Consider the following 23,894-nt stretch of genomic DNA (forward strand, 5'->3'; position numbering starts at 1 on the left):
CCACATTTCCAATTCACACGTGAAATAGGACAAATATAAGCACCTATCTTTTTCTCGTGGCATCTTTGTATTGGTGATAAAAACCTTCTAAATTCATAGTAATAATTAAGTAGATATAACTCTGCTGTCTAGTTGTGTTGAGTAATGGAACAGTGTCCAGGAAAAGTGTAAATACTGTACCACATCATCATTCAGCCAGTGGATAGAGGGTGTTTGATCATAGAGGGAGACTAGAGCACTAGGATTTCCCGTCTGCTATACAGTCAATCAATGACTTCATAGTAATCATGGTGGACCCAGTCCAACCCTTTTCGGTTGCATCCCAAGAAGTGGACTCTGTCCTGACCGCAACTGCACCATTATGGACTAGAACTCTCTTCCTTTCAAGTGGAGGGTAGATCACTTTTCCCTTCCACTCAATTCTAATCTCATTGGCTCTCATATTTGCCCAGGGCCAATAACGTTTAACCTTGTTAACTTAATCCTTCCCGGCCAATGATAGACGTGTGTAATTATCATGTCGTCTAATTAGGGTAGGCAGGGATAAATCATCCCAAACACTCCATCCACTGTAGGTCTGAGATAAGGAGAGGGGCGGCCATCTTGGAAAGTCACTATACATTTTTGTTCACATAAGGTTCTGAGAACCTTATGTTTCTTAGAGCTCGGTGAGAGTGTGGTTGTCCTATGGTTATTATGCATACAACCTTCCCACAACTTTCTGGGAATGGTGCAGGATAGTTGCTTTGAAACATTCTCAGCACATTTAAGAAACTTGACAAAAAACAGTATTTTCTTGGTGTTTCATTACTTTAACAGAACGTTTCCTAAAAGATAGACTGAAATTACAAAAATTAATAGCTTTGTATAAGTAAAAAAACATGGCATGCAAGCTCCATCCTGGTAGTGCAGTGGACTTATTCCATGGCTGAAGAACAGAAGATCATTGGTTTGAATCTCACTGACGCTGTGCCACAATAAAAAATAAATATGTTTACATGATTAATGCCTAAGCAAATTCATTTCCATGTGTCCTATCTGTGCTTGGAGTTCAAAACAATGATTCTAAGCCAGCAGTCTTATTGGAACTCAGAACGTTATTTAATTACCTTCAAATAACCTATCATTTCCGTTCTCAGAACGTTAATAAAACCTCAGAGGAAACTTTCAGGAAACTATAGTATAATGTTCTCAGAACTTAAAAATGAACATTCCCAGAACAGGAAAAATGATCACTTCAAATCTCAGAACGTTACTGGTCAGGAAATGTATGGCTTCGTTCCCAGAAACAATGGGAACCCAAAAACGCACATTCCCACAACTTCCAAGGAACCAAATGTGCTAGTTGGGTATTATAGCATGATGAGGTTCCGTGCTGACAGGTCTCTTCAGTTCATTGGATTAGGTCAGGGATATTGAACTCTTTAAAAGGGTTAAGTCGCTGGCTCTTTATGTGATGTGGGGCCAAGGGCAGTCCTTGAATGTGAATCGACATAGCGGAATTCAGTCCTTGACAGTGATAAATGCATCGAGCCATGCCAAGTGTAAGAATGTGTGAATTTGACCATTTCTGATGAATACTGTTCCATTGTTTTGCAAGATCACCAGTTTATTAGAGGCAACATATTTGGTTCTCACAGAATGTTCTCCAGAATTGTACAGAAGTTGTCAACTCATCTTGACAACTCCACTTATTGTTCTTATCTAAGTGTCTTCACCTTAAGCTCTCCAGGGTAGCTTGAGCTTGTCTGGTCAAATTAATGAAAAGTGACGAACATGAAAACATTCAAACCCTGAGGTAATAGCCCCAGATAAAGAGACAAAGCAAAAACCTAGAGTTACTGGAGCTAGCAGACCTTCTAATTCTAACCCCCTCCCTATGCCTCTATTTGCTCCCCCACAGGCTATCGAGTGCATTACACAGGGCCGGGAGCTGGAGAGACCACGCACTTGCCCCAAGGAGGTACACGGCCTGATGCAGGGCTGCTGGCAGAGGGAGCCCCAGCAGAGACTGGTCATCAAGGACATCCACAGCCGCCTCCTGGCCCTGGTTAAGAGCCCCCCTATCTATCTGGACATCCTGGGGTAGAGGCTAGGAGTTCTGTGGCTGAGGCTGGGGCAGTGTCCAGGCAAGGGGAAGTAGGGGAACTTACGGTCAGGAATGACAGGTATTGGGAAGGGGTGGAAGTCAGGTAAAGGACTGTGCTATGGCAATCCTGAACCTAAGCATTGCTGTCATTTACGTCTATGGATCTTAACCACACCGACACCCCCTCTGATTGGATATTTGTTCAGGTTGGACTTTGCTAGGATCTGTTCTGATAGGGACCATTGGGTTGGGAAGGGAGTAAGGTGAAGTTGCTTCTAGACGCTGATACTGGGTATTTTTTGGCCACTAATGGTTACAGATAGGATTGGGGGAGGTGAAGCTGATCCCAGATCTGTACCTCAGAGAAACCTTACCCTGGAGCGATGGGAAGACTATGGGAATGGGGGCTACTTCCTACTTCCTGGTCCATGCTGCTTCAGCTCGCCTCGTCTCATGACGACCCAGCCCCAACTCTGTTTGCCGCTGGCTGGGAGCGGGAGGAAGAAGATGAGCCAGCGAAGACCTGTGTTTACTGTGAGTGTTTTATTGTGTAACTGAAAGGGTGTTGTCCTGATGAACGGTTTTTGCATGATTGGAGAAATCCAGACTATACAGTGCCTTTGGGAATGCATTCAGCCCCCTTGACTTTTTCCACATGTTACGTTACAGCCTTATTCTAAAATGTATTAAATAGTCCCTCAGTCTACACACAATACCCCATAATGACAAAGCAAAAATAGGTTTTCGGGAACTTTTTGCAAATGTATTACAAATAAAAAACTGAAATATTACATTTACATAAGTATTCAGACTCTTTACTCTGTACTTTGTTGAAGCACCTTTGGCAGCGATTACAGCATTGAGTCTTCTTGGGTGTGATGCTACAAGCATATTTGGGGAGTTTCTCCCATTCTTCTCTGCATATCCTCTCAAGATCTGTCAGGTTGGATGGGGAGCATTGCTGCACAGCTATTTTCAGGTCTCTCCAGTGATGTTCGATTGGGTTCAAGTCCGGGCTCTCAAGGACATTCAGAGACTTGTCCCAAAGTCACTCCTGCGTTGTCTTGGCTGTGTGCTTAGGGTCATTGTCCTGTTGGAAGGTGAACCTTCGCATCAGTCTGAGGTCCTGAGCACTCTGGAGCAGGTTTGCATTAAGGATCCCATTGTACTTTGCTCCATTCATCTTTGCCTCAATCCTGACAAGTTTCCCAGTCCCTTCCACTGCAAAACATCCCCATAGCAGAATGCTGCCACCACCATGCTTCGCTGTAGGGATGGTGCCTGGTTTCCTCCAGTTGTGATGCTTGGCATTCAGGCCAAAGAGTTCAATCTTGGTTTCATCAGACCAGAGAATCTGGTTTCTTATGGTCTGAGAGTCTTTAGGTGCCTTTTGGCAAACTCCAAACGGGCTGTCATGTTCCTTTTACTGAGGAGTGGCTTCCGGAAGTCTGGCCACTCTACCATGAAGGCCTGATTGGTGGAGTGCTGCAGAGATGGTTGTCGTTCTGGAAGGTTCTCCCATCTCCACAGAGGAACTCTTGAGCTCTGTCAGAGTAACCATCGGGTTCTTGGTCACCTCCCTGACCAAGGCCCTTCTCCCCTGATTGCTCAGTTGGCTGGGTGGCCAGTTCTAGGAAGAGCCTTGGTGGTTCTAAACTTCTTCCATTTAAGAATGATGGAGACCACTGTGTTCTTGGACCTTCAATGTTGTAGAAATGTTTTGGTACCCTTCCCCAGATCTGTGCCTCGACACAATCCTGTCTCTGAGTTCTACGGACAATTCCTTCGACCTCATGGCTTGGTTTTTGTTCAGACATGCATTGTCAACAGTGACATGCATCGTCAACCTTATATAGACAGGTGTGTGCCTTTCCAAATTGTAGAATCCAATCAACTTGTAGAAACATCTCAAGGATGTTCAATGGAAACAGGATGCACCTGAGCTCAATTTCAAGTCTCATAGCAAAGGGTCTGAATACTTATGTAAAAAAAAAAAAAGGTATTTCTGTTTAAATATTTCATACATTTGCTAAAAAAAATGTAAAACTGTTTTTGCTTCGTCATTATGTAGTATTGTGTGTAAATTGTTGGGAATTTGTATTTATTTAATCAATTTTAGAACAAGGCCGTAACGTAACAAAATGTGGAAAAAGTCAAGGGGTCTGAATACTTTCCGGGATTTACTGTTGCCTGAGAATATGGAAAAGTTGAATTACTTTAGTGAAGTTTAAGGGGCTCAGTGATTTTCAACCCCGAGCATACTTTTCATAGGTGAAATTTCAAACATTCTTCTACAATTTTGATAATAAGAGCTTTACCATTATAACCATTCTGTATTGTAACAGTAAGAAGCCATCTTTCCATTTTCAAGCTGTGTGATATAATCTGCAGGAGTGAAAGTGATTTCAAGAGAGGCCTATTGTGCCAAGTCAATTGCACTAATCAGAAAGCTTTCTATTGTTAGGCAGTTATGTCAGATCTATCATTTTTCATATGCATAGCCCAGACCATAGTAAAGAAACTGCATACAAAGTCTGTGTTCTTCATGGCTATCACTTGCATTGTATTGGGTTAACAATTATCATTTTGCAATATGAACTAAAGGTAAATAAATGGTCATTAAGAGATGCTCCTTATCAATCTAATCTTATTTGGTAACCCAATTCGTTTATAATCCAAAACCTAACCATCATCTGGATTGAAAATGTCTGAATACAGTAATGTGTGTGTGTGTGTGTGTATGTGTGTGTGTATATGTGTGTGTGTATATGTGTGTGTGTGTGTGTGTGCGCGCAATGGTAAGATTGACCGGACGTCGTTTACTGTCGATATTGTTCACTACAGTTGGTTATAGCAAAAGGAATACATTACAATGTTTTGCATTTCTCCGCCTACTAATTCAAATCCGAATGTACAATATTATATTTACAAACATTATATAGTAGAGTTGTATAGTTATTCTTTTGACTTAATTCATTATTTATCGAATGTATTACTCTGTTTAAAATGTCTTACTGTGTATGCAATCCTTTTCTGTCAGAGGACAAAACAAAGACGACTAATTGTAAAATAGGAATATTTTTGAAAAAACAGCGGGGGAACTTCTACTAAAGGCCAGGAAGGTGTTTTTCCTGACATGCTATTCTTAAATATTTTGCACTTAAATACCGTAGAATAATTTCTCTGTCCAAGGCCAGTGAGTATACTCCAAATAAAAACATGTGTACGCAGTGCAAGACTATAGCTCATCGGTTCAGGTACAGTTACATAGCTTTCATAGGAAATAGCCATGTTAACACGCCTTATAGTGACCCCAAAGCATTTAACATCAACCTTTAACATCAAAGCAAGCTGCTGAAATCCAGGAAGGGACAAGATGGTTGAGAGAGATACAGCGAAATGGTTTCACATGGAACAGATGGATAACAATGATCGAGCCTTCAGGAGGAGAATGACAGATGGAGTTGAAATAGAGACCGTGATACAACCTATAGACACACAACAAGGTCTACTCTCCCTTTTAACCTTTCACCTTGAAAATAAAAGCAGGCGTTTTACAAGACTAGTAAAACAATTGGGACACCTTTGAATGTAAATATGTAAATCTGCTTTATTGATGTTTAAAAAATTGTCATGTTCAAATATTGTTACCCCAGCACTTGGTATATCGTCTGCCCACGAATAAAACAACCATCTGGTTCAAGAGGTCAGTTTCCAATTGTATACCATCTTACAGTACCATATTTTAAAAATGTTTCTGAGGATGAACAAATATAGACTAATTGTACCTACACGTTTTAGCCTGCAAAAGCATCTTTCATTGTGTGGAGGTCCGTAATCAATTACCTGAATTACACACAGCAGTACTTTCTCACTGGAAGTCTTACCACACACATCAGTTACTGGAAGAATACAGTTTTATATTACCTTACATCACCCCCCAAACAAACAAACACACTTTGGATATATTACAGCAGCCTCTCTTCACCTGACACTTTTTTCTCTCTCCCTCCCTCCCTTTTCTCCACATCCACTCCCTTAGGAGTGCTAATGGGTTGTGAGTAATGTTATATCGCTGGCTCTCTCCCTCTCTTTAGTGTATTGGAAATGAAAACACTTGTTAGGAAACAGTGGTCCAGCATGAGCTTATCACTTCTTACAGGCAAAGACGGGACTATACCTTCAACCCCGCTATAGAGATATACTTTCCACTGCCCATCTCCTTCCAGGGCTGGAGCCAAGGGAGTCTGCCTCGACTATCTCAACTCCTTCATTAACACTCCTCCCCTTTTAAGACCCTAAGAGAGGAGTGATAGAGAGCCTCTATTCCCCATCTGAAGTGCACAGACCGAGATCTCAGCATCTTCCTCATTGACAGATAGGAAATAAGAACCTCAAATTGCCTCAAAACAAGATAAGCAACATTTTATTGTATGTTACCACAAAGTGGTAGAATGTGGCAAAAATAACTATATTTTCCACTCTCTTAGATGAGGTGGGCTTAGCTTGGCAACAAGAGATTCGCTACATACTTGTTGGCTACACAAGCAAAAAAATGATCCTTGTACAATCATGCCCCCTACTGCTCACATTCATACATACACCAATACGTTGTTCCGTCTTGCAGTAGAACAGTGGTTGTTTTACAGTCGATCATTGCTCAGTGAAAGGTTGTCATCTAGTGTATTTGAGAATAACTGCAGTACTCCCCTATGCGACCCAACATTTCACCTGATACAGTTGTTATACACAGTTGACAGACAAACACATTAATGCTGTCAAATATGTGGTAAGTCATTTTTATTAGAGAAATTATTCCGGTGACGAATACACTCTAATTAGGCAGCATTGATACAATTTTAGTAACAAGGAAATGTTTTTTTTTCTGTTTTTTTCCCCCCAGGAACTATATTAAGTTCTCCACACAAAACACAGCACATATGCTAAATTAAAATAAAGTTTTAATTAAAAGTTGTACAGACATTCATTCAAACCGCTTCTTTCCTCTCTGCTAAAACCTAGCACTCTTCAGGAGTCACTGGAAGGTCATTGGTGTGTGGTTCTCTGTGTCATCCAACCAAATCTTTGCATAGCTTCCTATTTTACTTACTGTAACATGCCATTCAATATGAACAGACTTTGAGAAATCTTCATTGTAGCTTCATGAAAGGGATCGCCGTAAACAAACAGACGCATTTGAACTCATAGGTCATCACTTTTTTCCAGCGATAATCTAGTTAAAAAAATCGAAAGTAGATTTCAATGACAAAAGCATGACAGAATGTTTCGAAATTTAGTTGAGCATTCAAATATTCAAAAACGTAAAAGGACAATAGGTTATATGCACCAACTGCAGATATATTCAGCACTACAATATGTCAATTCAGATACAGTTATGGTCGATATGGTCGGCCACACGCTAGTCACAACCCACTTCCAAGAAACAAGTCGTAAGACGATGAAAGCACCATACCAAAATCAATAGTGGAAAACTGAGTAGTATAATGACGATGAAAAGGGCAAATACAAAGGTCTATCTGTGTTCAATAAACTAACCCCTGGAAACAAAACATAGTTTTCAAACAATAGGGCACTCGTTGGAGTAAAATTAGGTGTGTCTATGTGTGTATGTGGGCGTGTGTGTATTTGTGTGTGTGCCTACACTGCCTGTACACTCTGCTCGACCTGCAACACAGTCCATTTCCCTCACTGATCACAATATCACTTTCTATTCCCTCATAACCACCCAAAGCCTTTAGGGGAGACTGAGGTTGGTTGTCACACGTTTTACTCTGGTGTGTATATATAACACGACTCCTTCACCATTAATAGAAAGACCAAGGTCTTGGGTTGAAATAGGGATCCTATTAGTATGTCTTATTCCAACATGGAGTAATAAGCCATCAAACACACTCTGTCCACTTGTGACAACCAGTTATCACACAGTATAAGGTTCACAGGAGGTTGGTGGCACCTTAATTGGGGAGGACGGGCTCGTGGTAATGGCTGAAGTGGAATCAGTGGAATGGTATCAAATATATCAAATACATAGTTTACATGCGGTTGAAGTCATTCCATTTGCTCTGTTCCAGCCATTATTATGCGCCGTCCACCCCTAGGCAGACTCCGCTGATGGGGTTGGTTGTCACAATGTTGGCTAGTAGTTCTTTCCATTTGTAACAGGAAATGAAGCAATATAGCATACAGCATCTTAGAAATAGCCATGCCTTTCTTTGATCAAATGATATTCCTAGCAAAATTCAGCATTTTATGCCTTAGAACAACATATGACATTTTGAGTCAATTTGTGTGTGCGTGTGTTTGCACACACATGTACATGCGTCGGTGTGTGACAGAAAAAGTGTTTGGGAGAGAAAGGCAACAAACCCAGATAGCAGAGAAACCTCTGGCCAATGGATGTACACGCTATGAATAGGGAGATGCAGTTTAGACATTGTTTGCTAATTGGCATCTCACAGATGTTTTTAGACTTCATAAACTATGCAGAACTGCAGAATGTATATGTCGGCCAGGCATTCATATTCTATTTTGATGTCTCTGCAACATCTTCCCAATGTGCAAGTTTACATACACCTTAGCCAAATACATTTAAACTCAGTTTGTCACAATTCCTGACATTTAATCCTAGTAAAAATTCCCTGTCTTAGGTCACCACTTTATTTTAAGAATGTGAAATGTCAGAATAATAGTAGAGAGAATGATTTATTTCAGCTTTTATTACTTTCATCACATTCCCAGTGGGCCAGAAGTTTACATGCACTCAATTAGTATTTGGTAGCATTGCCTTTAAATTGTTTAACTTGGGTCAAACACTTCAGGTAGCCTTCCACAAGCTTCCCACAATAAGTTTGGTGAATTTTGGCCCATTCCTCCTGACAGAGCTGGTGTAACAGTCAGGTTGGTAGGCCTCCTTGCTCGCACACGCTTTTTCAGTTCTGCCCACAGATTTTCTATAGGATTGAGGTCAGGGCTTTGTGATGGCCATTCCAATACCTTGACTCTGTTGTCCTTAAGCCATTTTTCCACAACTTTGGAAGTATGCTTGGGGTCATTGTTCATTTGGAAGACCCATTTGGGACCAAGCTTTAACTTAACTTCAAGACTGATGTCTTGAGATGTTTCTTCAATACATCTACAATTTTCCACCCTCATGATGCCATCTATTTTGTGAAGTGCACCAGTCCCTCCTGCAGAAAAGCACCCCCACAACATGATGCTGCCACCCCCATGCTTCACGGTTGGGATGGTGTTCTTTGGCTTGCAGGCCTCCCCCTTTTTCCTCCAAACATAATGATGGTCATTATGGCCAATCAGTTCTATTTTTGTTTCATCAGACCAGAGGACATTTCTCCAAAAAGTACAATCTTTGTCCCCATGTGCAGTTGCAAACCGTAGTCTGGCTTTTTTATAGCAGTTTTGGAGCAGTGGCTACTTCCTTGCTGAGCAGCCTTTCAGGTTATGTCAATATAGGACTCATTTCACTGTGGATATAGATACTTTTGTACTTGTTTCCTCCAGCATCTTCACATGGTTCTTTGCTGTTGTTCTGGAATTGATTTGCACTTTTCGCACCAAAGTACGTTCATCTCTAGGAGACAGAATGCGTCTCCTTCTTGAGCGGTATGGCAGCTATGTGGCCCCATGGTGTTTATATTTGGGTACTATTGTTTGTACATATGAAAGTGGTACCTTCAGGCATTTGGAAATTGCTCCCAAGGATGAGTCAGACTCGTGGAGGACTACAATTTTTTTCCGAGGTCTTGGCTGATTTCTTTTGATTTTCCCATGATGTCAAGCAAAGAGGGACTGAGTTTGAAGATAGGCCTTTATATACATCCACAGGTACATCTCCAATTTACTCAAATAATGTCAATTAGCCTATCAAAAGCTTCTAAAGCCATGACATAATTTTCTGGAATTTTCCAAGCTTTTTAAAGGCACAGTCAACTTAGTGTATGTAAACTTCTGACCCACTGGAATTGTGATACAGTGAAGTATAAGTGAAATAATTTGTCTGTCAACAATTGTTGGAAAAATTACTTGTGTCATGCACAAAGTAGATGTCCTATTAGACTTGCCAAAACTATAGTTTGTTAACAGAAAATGTGTGGAATGGTTGAAAAATGAGTTTTAATGACTTCAACTGTATATTATTCCCAACACATTTTGATATGCCGGCCAAAGGTGTTCAGGTTAATTGGGACAGGAGGTTTATAGCAACAGCACCCAATGCTAATTAGGATGATAGTTATCACATGGGTTTGGAATGTAGCTCTCCCTATAATATTTATTTTTACATGTATACTCCCATAATTCAAACATTTATTTTTAAAAATACTGACATCTTTATTATATATTTTTTAACTTTCATCTATGAAAAAAATCCCTTTGTTATGATGACATAAATTAACCAGATGGATTAGTTCTTTCAAAGAATTCACACATTTTAATCTTAAAATGATTACACAACGCCCTCTAGTTTGGGAGTTATAAGCACTGTGACAACCAACCCTGGTCTCCCCTACATACTGGACACAGAGCTACATGATAAAATAATGACATGTGTGTTAGGTCTAGCGTGGTACATGTTAGTGCTATTATGTCAAGAAATGATTATATGATGTTGGGGATGTAATTAATCATTTTTCCTCATCTAAAACATTTACAACAATAATAATGTAAATATGCAGGTAATTCCCAGAAAAAAGGAAACACTTAAGTATATGAGGGATACAAAGTATGTTGAAAGCATGTGCTTCCACACAGGTGTGGTTCCTGAGTTAATTAAGCACTTAATATCCCATCATGCTTAGGGTCATGTATAAAAATGCCCAGTTTCCCATTATTTTGGCTACCATAGCAAGTAGAGATTTCAGTGACTTTGAAAGAGGGGTCTCAAAGGAGCATAAGGGTTTTAAAGGGTGTGTGTGTGTGTGTGTGTGTGTGTGTGTGTGTGTGTGTGTGTGTGTGTGTGTGTGTCTCCGTCACCAGATCTCAACCCAATTGAACACTTATGGGAGAATCTGGAGCGGCACCTAAGACAGCGTTTTCCACCACCATCAACATAACACCAAATGATGGAACTTCTCGTGGAAGAATAGTGTCGCATCCCTCCAATAGAGTTCCAGACACTTGTAGAATCTATGCCAAGGCATAGAAGCTGTTCTGGAAGCTCGTGGTGGCCCAACACCCTATTAAGACACTTTACGTTGGTGTTTCCTTTATTTTGGCTGTACATTACCTGTACATATGCTTCACACTTTACAACTGAACAGAAACAGTAGGTGCTGTTATATATACTACAAGGAATAAATACTCAAGAGATACCACACTCTTTTTCGAGGATACATGTAAACAATAGCCACTGACAATGTTATACCAGCATGGGGTGAGCGGTGTATTGGTTTGCCATAAACCTGCAATGACCACCACGATACCACATGAATACGACAGTGCCAAGAGCCTTTGACCTCCACTGACCACATCCCCATTCCTGGGAGGTGAGATGACATCACTTATTCAGTTCTGTTGTGCACCATCATCTAAGATTTCTTCCATTAGATAGCTGTTATAAACAAGGTCATTTGGAATGTCCTATCTCCCTAAAGCATGTGTATGTTAGGTAGAATTTCAGTAATTCTCTGACGTTTAAACAGCACGTAATGTTTCAAAAAAATGCATCCAATGACCATTTCTGTATGTTGTAGAAGTAAAAAATAAGAGTACTCCAAAGAACAATTCAAGTGACTGGGCATTCACAGGAACACAAACTGCGAAGAACCATGAAGTTTCCATGGAAACGTACCTCTGCAAAATGTCACCTGTTTTTTAATCATAGACATGGTACAGTGCTGTAGCTTTCAGGTACACACTTAGAAAAAAAGGGTTCCAAAAGGGTTCTCCGGCTGTGCCCATAGGAGAAACCTTTTTGGTTTCAGGTAGAACCCTTTTTGACTCCAGATATAACTCTTTTGGGTTCTATGTAGAACCCTCTGTGGAAAGGGTTCTACAAGGAACTCAAAAGGGTTCTAGCTGGAACCAAAAAGGGTTCTTTAAAGGGTTCTCCTATGGGGGCAGTCGAAGAACCCTTTTAGGTCCTTTAGAGAAGGTTAATCTGAATGAGCACTACACTGGTCTGTAAATCTATTAAAGTCATAGTGGAGATTTAAATGAGATGGTATTGAATATTAAAACAAAATGGTGGAATCATACTAAGTAGTCCAGTTAGTGAGAGTACAGATTATTTTAGAGAATCATGTAATGGATAGTCATAATTTATATTAAATATGCGTTTTGAGATGTTCTAATAATGGCTAATAAATATATAGGACATTTGAAAAACAGTAGCTAAATACTTATATATTAATGTGAAAATTCCCTGCAAATTTACAGTTAAAGATTTTTCCAGTTTGAGATTTACACGAACCAGAAATAATATTTACGAGTACTTAGGTAACATTTGGGTCAATATATATATATATATAAAAAAGGCACTTTCATGTGTTGTTAGACATCACATATGCTTCATACAACCCAGATCCTTTCAAGTATAAGTGAAAAGAAGTTGGCATATGATACTTTAACTCAAAATACCTCCAAAACTTTTAACGGTATACAATGATACTGAATAACTGAAAGGCTTCATAAAAATAGCTGGGTATTCGGCTTCAAACAGTGAACACATGAATAAACTCCTAAACAAACCTTATAATGACGTTAGAATAACATGTAGAAAAACCATCCTGTGATAATAATCCAATGGGTTTATACAAATACTACCTGGTTTTAAAAGGTATAATATAACTTCTTATGGTTATTATTTCCAAAGTTCACGACTGGTAGAATGATTTAGCCAAACCTTTTCATTTGAACATACTGGGTGGTCACTGGTTGTGGGGAGTGTCACTGTTCCTTGCGTTTCGTGGGTGGCGTCAGTGGGTGGTTGGCACTGTGGTGAGGGTTCCACAGCAGAGGTGCACTGAAGATGCCAATGATGCCTAGGTTGAGGATGATGCCGAGGGCCAGTGCCCCCAGGGTACTCAGGAAGGAGGGTATGGCCGCCTGGGCGATGAGCCACGCCCTGCGTGAGGTCATATCTGCTAGCACCGCCTCCATCTGGAAGTGGGTACCCACCACGGCACAGATGTGGAAAAGCTGGTGACTGTGACCTGAGAGAGGAGAGAGAGATCAATGAGAGAGAGTCATTAGAAATGCTTGAATTTGATCATACTGCAGTGAGCAAAGAATTGTCACTGTTCAAATATTTGCCTACAGTACCATAACGGATACAGTAGAAATGATACCGCTATGCGCCAACAATAACTGGCCACAGGCCAGACTAGCTAAAGCTTGCTCAATAACTGATATAACCTTCCAATTCCAGTTGCCATGGTAACCGGGCGCTGGTGTGGACGTACCAAAGTAGTCGAAGCGCCCCGGGGCCAGCCTCTCTGGGAGGTGTGAGGCAAACAGGAAGCAGGTGAGGAAGGCGAAGAGGAGGTGGTAACAGTGACTGGGCAGGGCCTCACTGTGACAGCAGCTGCCCCCGCAGCACAGCAGCAGCTACACACACACACAGACACACACACATATACAAACCCACATTAGATCATTGGCACAAACAGCGGCCAAGAGATTAAAAGATTTAACAGCATGTGGTCAAATCTTTATTTATTCTACACAAAATCAGCTTCTAAGTTAATGAGCCAAAAGTCCTGGTCAAAGTATTAAAGAGAGGCATTAATCGGATCTAAACTGTGACATAACAAACAGAATGCAACCCAATTACCGTACAAGCAGACTTTCTGTGAACTCTGTCTACACCTTTTCAAAATAAACTCACTCTGTAAAATAGAGGGATGTTGTCAAAGATGAATGGAAAGACAAATGCCCCTGTCCGGAGAATTTTACTCCGGTGTGGAAACTGCATCTCCAGAAATCTATGAAAAAAAAAGTTAATGGTTTCAACGACCAGGAGAGTGATGCAGAAAAGTTACAATGGTTTCAACGACCAGGAGAGAAGTTACAATGGTTTCAACGACCAGGAGAGTGATGCATCATGGGTAGGATAACGTATTGGCTGCCTACCTAGAATAGCAGGACAGGCTGGTGCAGAATAGTGTGTTGCAGATGGCGATGGGCACAAAGTGTTGGTGCAGCCAGCTGTTGACCCAGCAGTCAGGCATCACATAGGAGCTATAAGTTATGGCACAACCTGAACACAAACACAAAAACACTGAAAGGTAAAAAAAAACATACAACATCTGAAACTAAATCTACTATGCATTTCCCTACCATACACTTAATTATAAATTGCAACGCTCATAACATATCAATTAGGCTCTAATAACCTACTAATGAAACGTTGGCCTTGCACTTGCTGTAAATATGCTTCAAAACCAGTTTTAATCCCAATGATGTACTTTCAATAAATCTAGAGGCTTTTTTAAATAAGCTTGGCTGCAGAACACCACCTACAGTAAACATTTGCAATTCTTATCCCAGAAACGTTTGGACATTTAGGGCTGGGTATGTTTTGGCAGTAAGGAGAATTGTGGTAGAATAAGGATCATATGGCATGGGCCTCATATCCATTAATATGGATTTGAAAATAAACTTTTGTCTTTTACTTTGAAAAAGTGTATGTTTGAAAGAGAGGGACAAGTCTATCACACACACCCATACAAGCAAACACACACCCAAGAAAAGCACACGTATTCACAAGCAGAACGCAAATACCCAAGTGTGTGAATTGGTTGAGCAAGCATGTGGAAACAGACATGAATCCATGGAAAATGTACATGTGAAGCTGTAGAGCAGTGGTATGCACACATCCATAGAAACTTTCCCCAGATGCTGGATCTGAGAGGAAAAGATAGGCTGATATTTTAATCTATGCTGTCTGTTGACCTAAATCTGACAATCTGACAATCTGCAATCTGGTGCAGCATGCTTTCTGTTTGTAAACCAAAAAACAAACATTATTCCAAGGTGAAAGGATTGTAAAATAAAACAAACTCTGATTTCACTGTTGGTATTGAGCTGTCGAACTCGTTTACATAGTGCTTTACTCAGCTTATATGTACAGTTGAAGTCAGAAGTGTACATACATTTATTTTGGAGCCATTAAAACACATTTTTCAACCACTCCACAAATGTCTTGTTAACAAACTATAGTTTTGGCAAGATGGTTAGGACATCTACTTTGTGCATGACACAATTCATTTTTCCAACAATTGTTGACAGACAGATTATTTCACTTATAATTCACTGTATCACAATTCCAGTGCGTTAGAAGTTTACATACACTAAGTTGACTGTGCCTTCGAGAAAATGTTGTCTTAGCTTTAGAAGCTTTCTTATAGGCTAATTGACATAAATTGAGTCAATTGGAGGTGTACCTGTGGATGTATTTCAAGGCCTACCGTCAAACTCAGTGCCTCTTTGCTTGACATCATGGGAAAATCAAAAGAACTCACCCAAGACCTCCAAACGCCTGAAGGTATCACGTTCATCTGTACAAACAATAGTACCCAAGTATAAACACCATGGGACACCGCAGCCGTCATACCGCTCAGGAAGGAGACGCGTTCTGTCTCCTAGAGATGAACGTACTTTGGTGCGAAAAGTGCAAATCAATTCCAGAACAACAGCAAAGGACCTTGTGAAGATGCTAGAGGAAGCGAGTATAAAAGTATCTATATCCACAGTAAAATGAGTCCTATATCGACATAACCTGAAAGGCCGATCAGCAAGGAAGAAGCCACTGCTCCAAAACTGCCATAAAAAAGCCAGACTACGTTTTGCAACTGCACATGGGGACAAAAATCGTACTTTTTGGAGAAATGTCCTCTGGTCTGATGAAACAAAAATAGAACTGTTTGGCCATAATGACCATCGTTATGTTTGAAGGAAAAAGGGGGAGGCTTGCAAGCCAAAGAACACCATCCCAACCGTGATCACGGGGGTGGCAGCATCATGTTGTGGGGGTGCTTTGCTGCAGGAGGGACTGGTGCACTTCACAAAATAGATGGAATCATGATGGAAAATTACATGGATATATTGAAGCAACATCTCATTACATCAGTCAGGAAGTTAAAGCTTGGTCACAAATGGGTCTTCCAAATGGACAATAATCCCAAGCATACTTCCAAAGTTGTGGCAAAATGGCTTAAGAACAACATAGTCAAGGTATTGGAGTGGCCATCACAAAGCCCTGACCTCAATCCTATAGAACATTTTTGGGCAGAACTGAAAAAGCGTGTGCGAGCAAGGAGGCCTACAAACCTGACTGAGTTACACCAGCTCTGTCAGAAGGAATGGGCCAAAATTCATCCAACGTATTGTGGGAAGCTTGTTGAAGGCTACCCGAAACATTTGATCCAAGTTAAACAATTTAAAGGCAATGCTACCAAATACTAATTGAGTGTATGTAAACTTCTGACCCACTGGGAATGTGATGAAATAAATAAAAGCTGAAATAAATCACTATTCACTATACTATAAATCACTATTATTTTGACATTTCACATTCTTAAAATAAAGTGGTGATCCTTGCTTACCTACTAATACAGGGAATTTTTACTGGGATTAAATGTCAGGAATTGTGAAAAATTGAGTCTAAATGTATTTGGCTAAAGTGTATGTAAACTTCTGACTTCAACTGTATATACTGTATTCCATCCTACTGTATTTTAGTCAATGCCACTCCGACATTGCTCGTCCAATTACTTTTAGATGTGTGTGTGTATTGTTGTGAATTGTTAGATACCACCGCACTGTTGGAGCTAGGAACACAAGCATTTCCCCTACACCCGCAATAACATCTGCTAAATATGCGTATGAGACCAATAACATTTGATTTGATACTTGAACAAGACAGGTTTTGTGGGCCAAAAACTTTAATTAAAGTGAATCTGACAGCAAAGACACACACATGACACACACGGCGCCAAATAAAACATACAAACAATGAAGTAAACACACAAACAATGGTTACAAATGTGGGAAGTAGTATATAAAGTTCTAATTGTGCAACTGATTGCCCAAGTTCACCGAGACTTTTTGGAACTTGAAAGATGGCACGTGGCCTGTACCCTGGGGGATTGCACCAGTTCGGATTAGGGGAAGCAGTAGCCTACTGTGAGAGTTGGCAGTCTTGGTACTGGAGGAAATGAAACCAGAAAGAAATAACTAAAAGGTAAAGGAAGCACTAATAGTCTAACTGTGAAGTGCCGACAGTCAGACTTCATGCAGCGGGCCTTACCCAGGCTGTAGAGGCTGAGGGCGCCGTAGTCGAAGAAGTAGCAGATGTGGCGTGCCTCGGGGGACATGGTGCTGAAGGTGTGGGCACAGCTGGAGGTGAAGGGGTACACGCAGATTAGCAGCATGTACACCAGCAGCGGCCAGGTGTAGCTCTCCGACAGGAAGTTCAGTGTGGAGCACAGGACACTGAAGCGCCACAGGAAGTACCTGGGATATGAGACGTGTCGCAACACCATCAGTTCCATTTCAAATGAAATGGGGGAGTGATCGGAAGACTTGACATGAAGACAGGAAGACATCAATCTGATACGTATGTTTTCCAGTCAAAACCAGCCCTAATTGTTACAGAATACCTCCCGCCATCTATGGGTCTGATCTCCTTGTCTTCATTCAGAGTGTTTGCTTTGGTGTACATACCATGTGGGCAGGAAGTGGGTCCAGATGTTGACGGTCTCATTGGTCATCTGGAAGCTGCTAAGGATGCAGTCCAGGGCGGAGCTTTGGGGGTGACGGTATCCCGAGATGATGCCATCCTCCCGGAACACCTGAAGGCAAAACACTGTGATACACAGTACACAGGCTACTATAGAGATTATCTAACAAACAACTGGAGGACATCAAGACCTGTCCTCCTAGTCTGGTTCATCTGGGCCTGTATTTTAAAAAGTGTCTTAGAGCAGGAATGCTGAACAACATTAACATTGGCATTTTAGTATTTTATCCAGTGTGGCTTACAGTTGCATTCATCTTAAGATAGCATTCACCGTAAGATAGCTAGGTGGGAGAACCACATATCTCAGTCATAGTAAGTACTTTTTTTAGTAGCTATCAGCAAAGTCAGTGCTAGTAGAGGGGAAAAAGTCAAGTGCGAGTGTTAGTCTACCTTTTTGATTTTGTGGCATAGAGAAAGTTAAGATATCAGACAGGGGAGGAGATATTAATAATACTCTGAGTAAAAGAGAATGTTTGGGGATTTTCACCCTCCAGACATTATTTCCTAAAGGACTTAATGATGAAATGCCTATGTACGTTATGTTGTGCATTTGAACATGAATGATGTGCCTATTTAAGGTTACTCTGATGTTTTTCGTACAAAGTACAATGACTAATGAAAACTTGCTATGTCCTCGGGGTCCTTGTGGTTTTAAAGACGTGTTTCATACGTCTTATTTATACACTTTTGTAATATTTATGAAATGCATGTTGTTATATTTGGTAACTTATTTGTTTTTCCTTTGCCTCCAACCCCCTTCAATGTGTGGAACGGATGTGGGTGGGGCCAGGTCTACATAAGGGTGCACTTTTTTTTTTACTCACAAAAGCTCTGATGAAGGACGTGAGGCCGATACGTTAGCTTATTAAAGATCAGTGATACTACCAAGAGCAGTGTGCGGTTTCCTTTTTCCTTCATCTTGTTCAACTGTTGCCAGGCACCTGCAAATAAGATCGCTCAGATGTGCGAGTGCCTTTTTAATTTTGAGTGTTAGTTCACGAAAGGCAATCTTTATTTAATTTTTTATTTACAAAAAAATGTTTGTGTGTGTGTGTGGGGGGGGGGGTGCTGTGGGATTATTTAAGATATTCTTTGAAGAGGTAGGGTTTCAGATGTTTTCATAAAATGGTTCCAGTAGAAAGAAGAGCTTTGACTGGGCTGAACGGCATCTGTCCTTGTGGGGGTGGGAGGGCCAAGAGACCAGAGTTGGCAGAACCGAGTCCTCGGGTTGGGGTGTAGGTTGCAGGTTTTGCAGGTTTTTTATGGCACAAGCTGGGAGTCCAACCAACAGCGAGTTGCAGTAGTCCAGACGGGAGATTGATTAGGACCTGCACTGCTTTCTGTGTGAGATAGGGTCATACTCTACTAACGCTGTAGAGCATGAACCTGCAGGAGCAAGTCACTGCTTTGATGTTTGCAGAGAACAACAGGGTGTTGTCCAGGGTCACGTCAAGGTGCTTTGCACTCTGGGAGGGGGACACCGTGGAGTTGTCAATCGTGATAGAGTGGTCTTGGAGCGAGGGCAGGCATTCCCCTGGAGGAAGAGGAGCTCTGTTTTGTCGAGGATGAGCTTGAGGTGGGCCGACATCCAAGCTGAGATATCTGCCAAGTAATTTGGTGTATAGAGAGAAGACAAGAGAGGGACTAGAACCGAGCCCTGGGTGACACCAATAGTTAGGGTACATGATGTAAACACAGTCAGTCACCTGGTAGGAGCGGCCTGCCAGGTCGGATGCAATCCAAGAGAGTGCAGAGCCTGAGACGCATAGCCCTGAGAGGGTGGAGAGGAGGATTGATGGTTCACGGTGTCGAAGGTTGAGTGACCTGTTGAGTGACCCATCTTGAAGCCTGGCAGGTTAGGATAAAGAAGATGGTTCTGAGAGAGATAGCGAAAGAGTTGGTCAGAGACAGCACACTAAAGTGTTTTGGAAAGAAAAGAAAGAAGGGATACAGGTCTGTAGTTCTTGACATCAGAGGGTTTGAGTGTTGGTTTCTTGAGGAGGGGAGCGACTCAGGCCATTTTGAAGTCAGAGGGGACACAGCTAGTGGTCAGGGATGAGTTGATGAGGGAAGTAAGGAATGGGAGGTCTGCAGAGATGGTCTGGGGAAGGGAGGAGGGGATGGGGTTGAGCGGGCAGGTTGTCGGGCGTCACTTCATAATTTAATAGGCAAAACTGATCCTTTATCAGCACTGCTACTCTGAGACACTTTGTGAATACGGCCCCGGGTGAAGATGGAGCAAGGACTAGGTTGAACATAAGTTCAAACATCCCTCTAGGAACTATGTGACACAATCCTGATCTCGACACCATATCCTATATTTAGGAAAACATGAACATTTAGTCAGTGAAACCTCTGAAGGTTTGTGAAATGGTTGTGAAAGATTTCTCTTTCAGTCTGGCCACTCTTACCTTGGGGACTTGGTGGATGTCAAAGAGCTGGGGGAGTTTGATGCTAAGCATGTCTGTGGGCAGTCTGATGGCCCCCCTCCCTCTCTGGCAGGCCTCCCTGAGCCTAGCCCTACATCCCTGGCAGAGGACACACCAGACTGGGCAGTCAAATGCTGGGGCCTGTGCCCCCTCTCCAGGCCCTGGTTCCCATTGCATACAGCGGTCCCAGCCCCAGGCCTGGGCCCAGCCCCCACCACCGTTGTCCACCCCACCCCCCCACCACAAAGGAAACACTGCAGAGAGAGAAAGGGAAGAAAATGTCTGTGAGATATAATTCTCTAGAAATTACACTGACATACACTCAGATATATTGTGTGAGGACTGTTACATACCCATCAGAACAAAAAATGTGTTTACATATCACACATGATATGCTGTATGTGAATCGGTTGGGGAATAGTCCACTCTGTTTCCACTTCAGTTCAAGTTACAAACCAATACAAAAATATCCCAAAGAATTTTCATTTGGTTCCATCAAAATGAGTATTTCTTCTTTTGTCATAAAGTCCTTGTTGATTGGACTCTTCCATTGTGTCAACCTTCTCTAGACGTCCCCAGACATGGACTCAGATTCAGACAGGGGTTAGCATTGTCACATTATTATTATTGTTTTTAATTAAACCTTTATTTAACTAGGAAAGTCAGTTAAGAACAAATTCCCAGGCAAAACCCAGAAGACATCCTATGGGATTCCCAATCACTGCCAGATGTGATGAAGCCTGGATTCAAACCAGGTACTGCAGTGACGCCTCTTGCACTGAGATGCAGTGTCTTATGGTGGGCTGTTAGCTAACAAAACTAGCATGACAATAACATGTTCCTGCTATGTAGTACTGAACAGAGGGCTCCTTCTGTTCAGATAGCATGGGACATAGTCAATAAGTCAATGTTTGTGAACCCAACAACTCAAACCATGTTCAATGTTGCAGGCATGCTTTGCTTGCCATTTTTCAGCTGGCAAAACAACAAAAAAATGCTAGTTTTTCATCTATTCTTCATCTATTGAGAGTTTCTGTTGAGAAAGTTTCATTTTGCCCTACTTACTGATATTTAAATCTCTCATATCTCCCTGTCTCTAACTCAATGGTATTTCAGATACGCTAAATGGAAATACACTGAGTGAACAAAATATTAGGAATATATTATACCCCCTGTTGCCCTCAGAACATCCTCAATTTGTCAGGGCATGGACTCTACAAGGTGTTGAAAGCTTTCCTGGCTCATGTTGACTCCCACCCTTCCCACAGTTGTGTCATGTTGGCTGGGTGTCCTTTGGGTCGTGGACCATTGTTCATACACACGGGAAACTGTTGAGCGTGAAAACCCCAGCAGCGTTGCAGTTCTTGACACACTCAAACTGGTGTGTCTGGTATCTCTACCCTGTTCACCCTCTGAATGGCACACATACACAATCCATGTTTCAATTGTATCAAGGCTTAAAAATCATTCTTTAACCTGTCTCCTCTCCTTTATATACACTGATTGAAGTGGATTTAACAAGTGACATCAATAAGGGATCATAGGTTTCACCTGGATTCACCTGGTCAGTCTATGTCATGGAAAGAGCGGGTGTTCCTAATGTTTTGTACACAGTGTATATCATATCAATATGTGCAACCTACTAACGAAGCTTATTGTGAAATAGACACTTATTACTTGGGTTGCAATGTCATACAGAATTCAATATTGTCACGCCCTGACCTTAGAGAGCTTTTTATGTCTCTATTTCGGTTTGGTCAGGGTGTGATTAGTGTGGGCATTCTATGTTCATTTTTCTATGTTTTGTATTTCTTTGTTTTGGCCGGGTATGGTTCTCAATCAGGGAGAGCTGTCTATCGTTGTCTCTGATTGGGAACCATACTTAGGCAGCCCTTTTCCCACCTGTGATGGTAGGTAGTTGTCTTTGTTTGTTGGCACTATACAGTGCCTTGCGAAAGTATTCGGCCCCCTTGAACTTTGCGACCTTTTGCCACATTTCAGGCTTCAAACATAAAGATATAAAACTGTATTTTTTTGTGAAGAATCAACAACAAGTGGGACACAATCATGAAGTGGAATGACATTTATTGGATATTAACTTTTTTAACAAATCAAAACAGAAAAATTGGGCGTGCAAAATTATTCAGCCCCCTTAAGTTAATACTTTGTAGCGCCACCTTTTGCTGCGATTACAGCTGTAAGTCGCTTGGGGTATGTCTATCAGTTTTGCACATCGAGAGACTGACATTTTCTCCCATTCCTCCTTGCAAAACAGCTCGAGCTCAGTGAGATTGGATGGAGAGCATTTGTGAACAGCAGTTTTCAGTTCTTTCCACAGATTCTCGATTGGATTCAGGTCTGGACTTTGACTTGGCCATTCTAACACCTGGATATGTTTATTTTTGAACCATTCCATTGTAGATTTTGCTTTATGTTTTGGATCATTGTCTTGTTGGAAGACAAATCTCCGTCCCAGTCTCAGGTCTTTTGCAGACTCCATCAGGTTTTCCAGAATGGTCCTGTATTTGGCTCCATCCATCTTCCCATCAATTTTAACCATCTTCCCTGTCCCTGCTGAAGAAAAGCAGGCCCAAACCATGATGCTGCCACCACCATGTTTGACAGTGGGGATGGTGTGTTCAGCTGTGTTGCTTTTACGCCAAACATAACGTTTTGCATTGTTGCCAAAAAGTTCAATTTTGGTTTCATCTGACCAGAGCACCTTCTTCCACATGCTTGGTGTGTCTCCCAGGTGGCTTGTGGCAAACTTTAAACAACACTTTTTATGGATATCTTTAAGAAATGGCTTTCTTCTTGCCACTCTTCCATAAAGGCCAGATTTGTGCAATATACGACTGATTGTTGTCCTATGGACAGAGTCTCCCACCTCAGCTGTAGATCTCTGCAGTTCATCCAGAGTGATCATGGGCCTCTTGGCTGCATCTCTGATCAGTCTTCTTCTTGTATGAGCTGAAAGTTTAGAGGGACGGCCAGGTCTTGGTAGATTTGCAGTGGTCTGATACTCCTTCCATTTCAATATTATTGCTTGCACAGTGCTCCTTGGGATGTTTAAAGCTTGGGAAATCTTTTTGTATCCAAATCCGGCTTTAAACTTCTTCACAACAGTATCTCGGACCTGCCTGGTGTGTTCCTTGTTCTTCATGATGCTCTCTGCGCTTTTAACGGACCTCTGAGACTATCACAGTGCAGGTGCATTTAAACGGAGACTTGATTACACACAGGTGGATTGTATTTATCATCAGTAGTCATTTAGGTCAATATTGGATCATTCAGAGATCCTCACTGAACTTCTGGAGAGAGTTTGCTGCACTGAAAGTAAAGGGGCTGAATAATTTTGCACGCCCAATTTTTCAGTTTTTGATTTGTTAAAAAAGTTTGAAATATCCAATAAATGTCGTTCCACTTCATGATTGTGTCCCACTTGTTGTTGATTCTTCACAAAAAAATACAGTTTTATATCTTTATGTTTGAAGCCTGAAATGTGGCAAAAGGTCGCAAAGTTCAAGGGGGCTGAATACTTTCGCAAGGCACTGTAGCGTCACGGTTGTGTTTGGATTGTTTATTGTTGGCGTCATAT

The 23,894-nt window shown here is 41.4% G+C and overlaps 2 protein-coding genes across 3 annotated transcripts in view; one reads left to right on the top strand and one right to left on the bottom strand.

Moving 5' to 3' along the window:
- The window catches only part of LOC110503966 (high affinity nerve growth factor receptor), a 28,658-nt gene extending 25,856 nt beyond the window's left edge, over positions 1-2,802 (top strand). For both annotated transcript variants that reach the window (XM_036973022.1, XM_036973032.1), the window contains exon 17: positions 1,904-2,802. In XM_036973022.1, the coding sequence (XP_036828917.1) occupies positions 1,904-2,089 (186 nt within the window). In that variant the 3' untranslated portion in view covers positions 2,090-2,802. The remainder of the gene's footprint in view (positions 1-1,903) is intronic.
- Positions 2,803-11,245: 8,443 nt separating this feature from the next.
- LOC110515183 (membrane progestin receptor delta-like) lies at positions 11,246-20,531 on the bottom strand. The gene is made up of 7 exons (XM_021594179.2): positions 20,279-20,531; positions 17,792-17,919; positions 17,376-17,581; positions 14,198-14,324; positions 13,953-14,049; positions 13,528-13,672; positions 11,246-13,278 (listed from the first exon to the last, which is right to left on the bottom strand). The coding sequence occupies exons 1-7, from the start codon at positions 20,471-20,473 to the stop codon at positions 13,013-13,015; spliced, it is 1,164 nt and encodes a 387-aa protein (XP_021449854.2). The 5' UTR covers positions 20,474-20,531; the 3' UTR covers positions 11,246-13,012.
- Between the last annotated feature and the right edge of the window lie 3,363 nt (positions 20,532-23,894).

This window comes from Oncorhynchus mykiss, chromosome 3 (genome assembly GCF_013265735.2).
Source record: "Oncorhynchus mykiss isolate Arlee chromosome 3, USDA_OmykA_1.1, whole genome shotgun sequence".
NCBI lineage: Eukaryota > Metazoa > Chordata > Actinopteri > Salmoniformes > Salmonidae > Oncorhynchus > Oncorhynchus mykiss.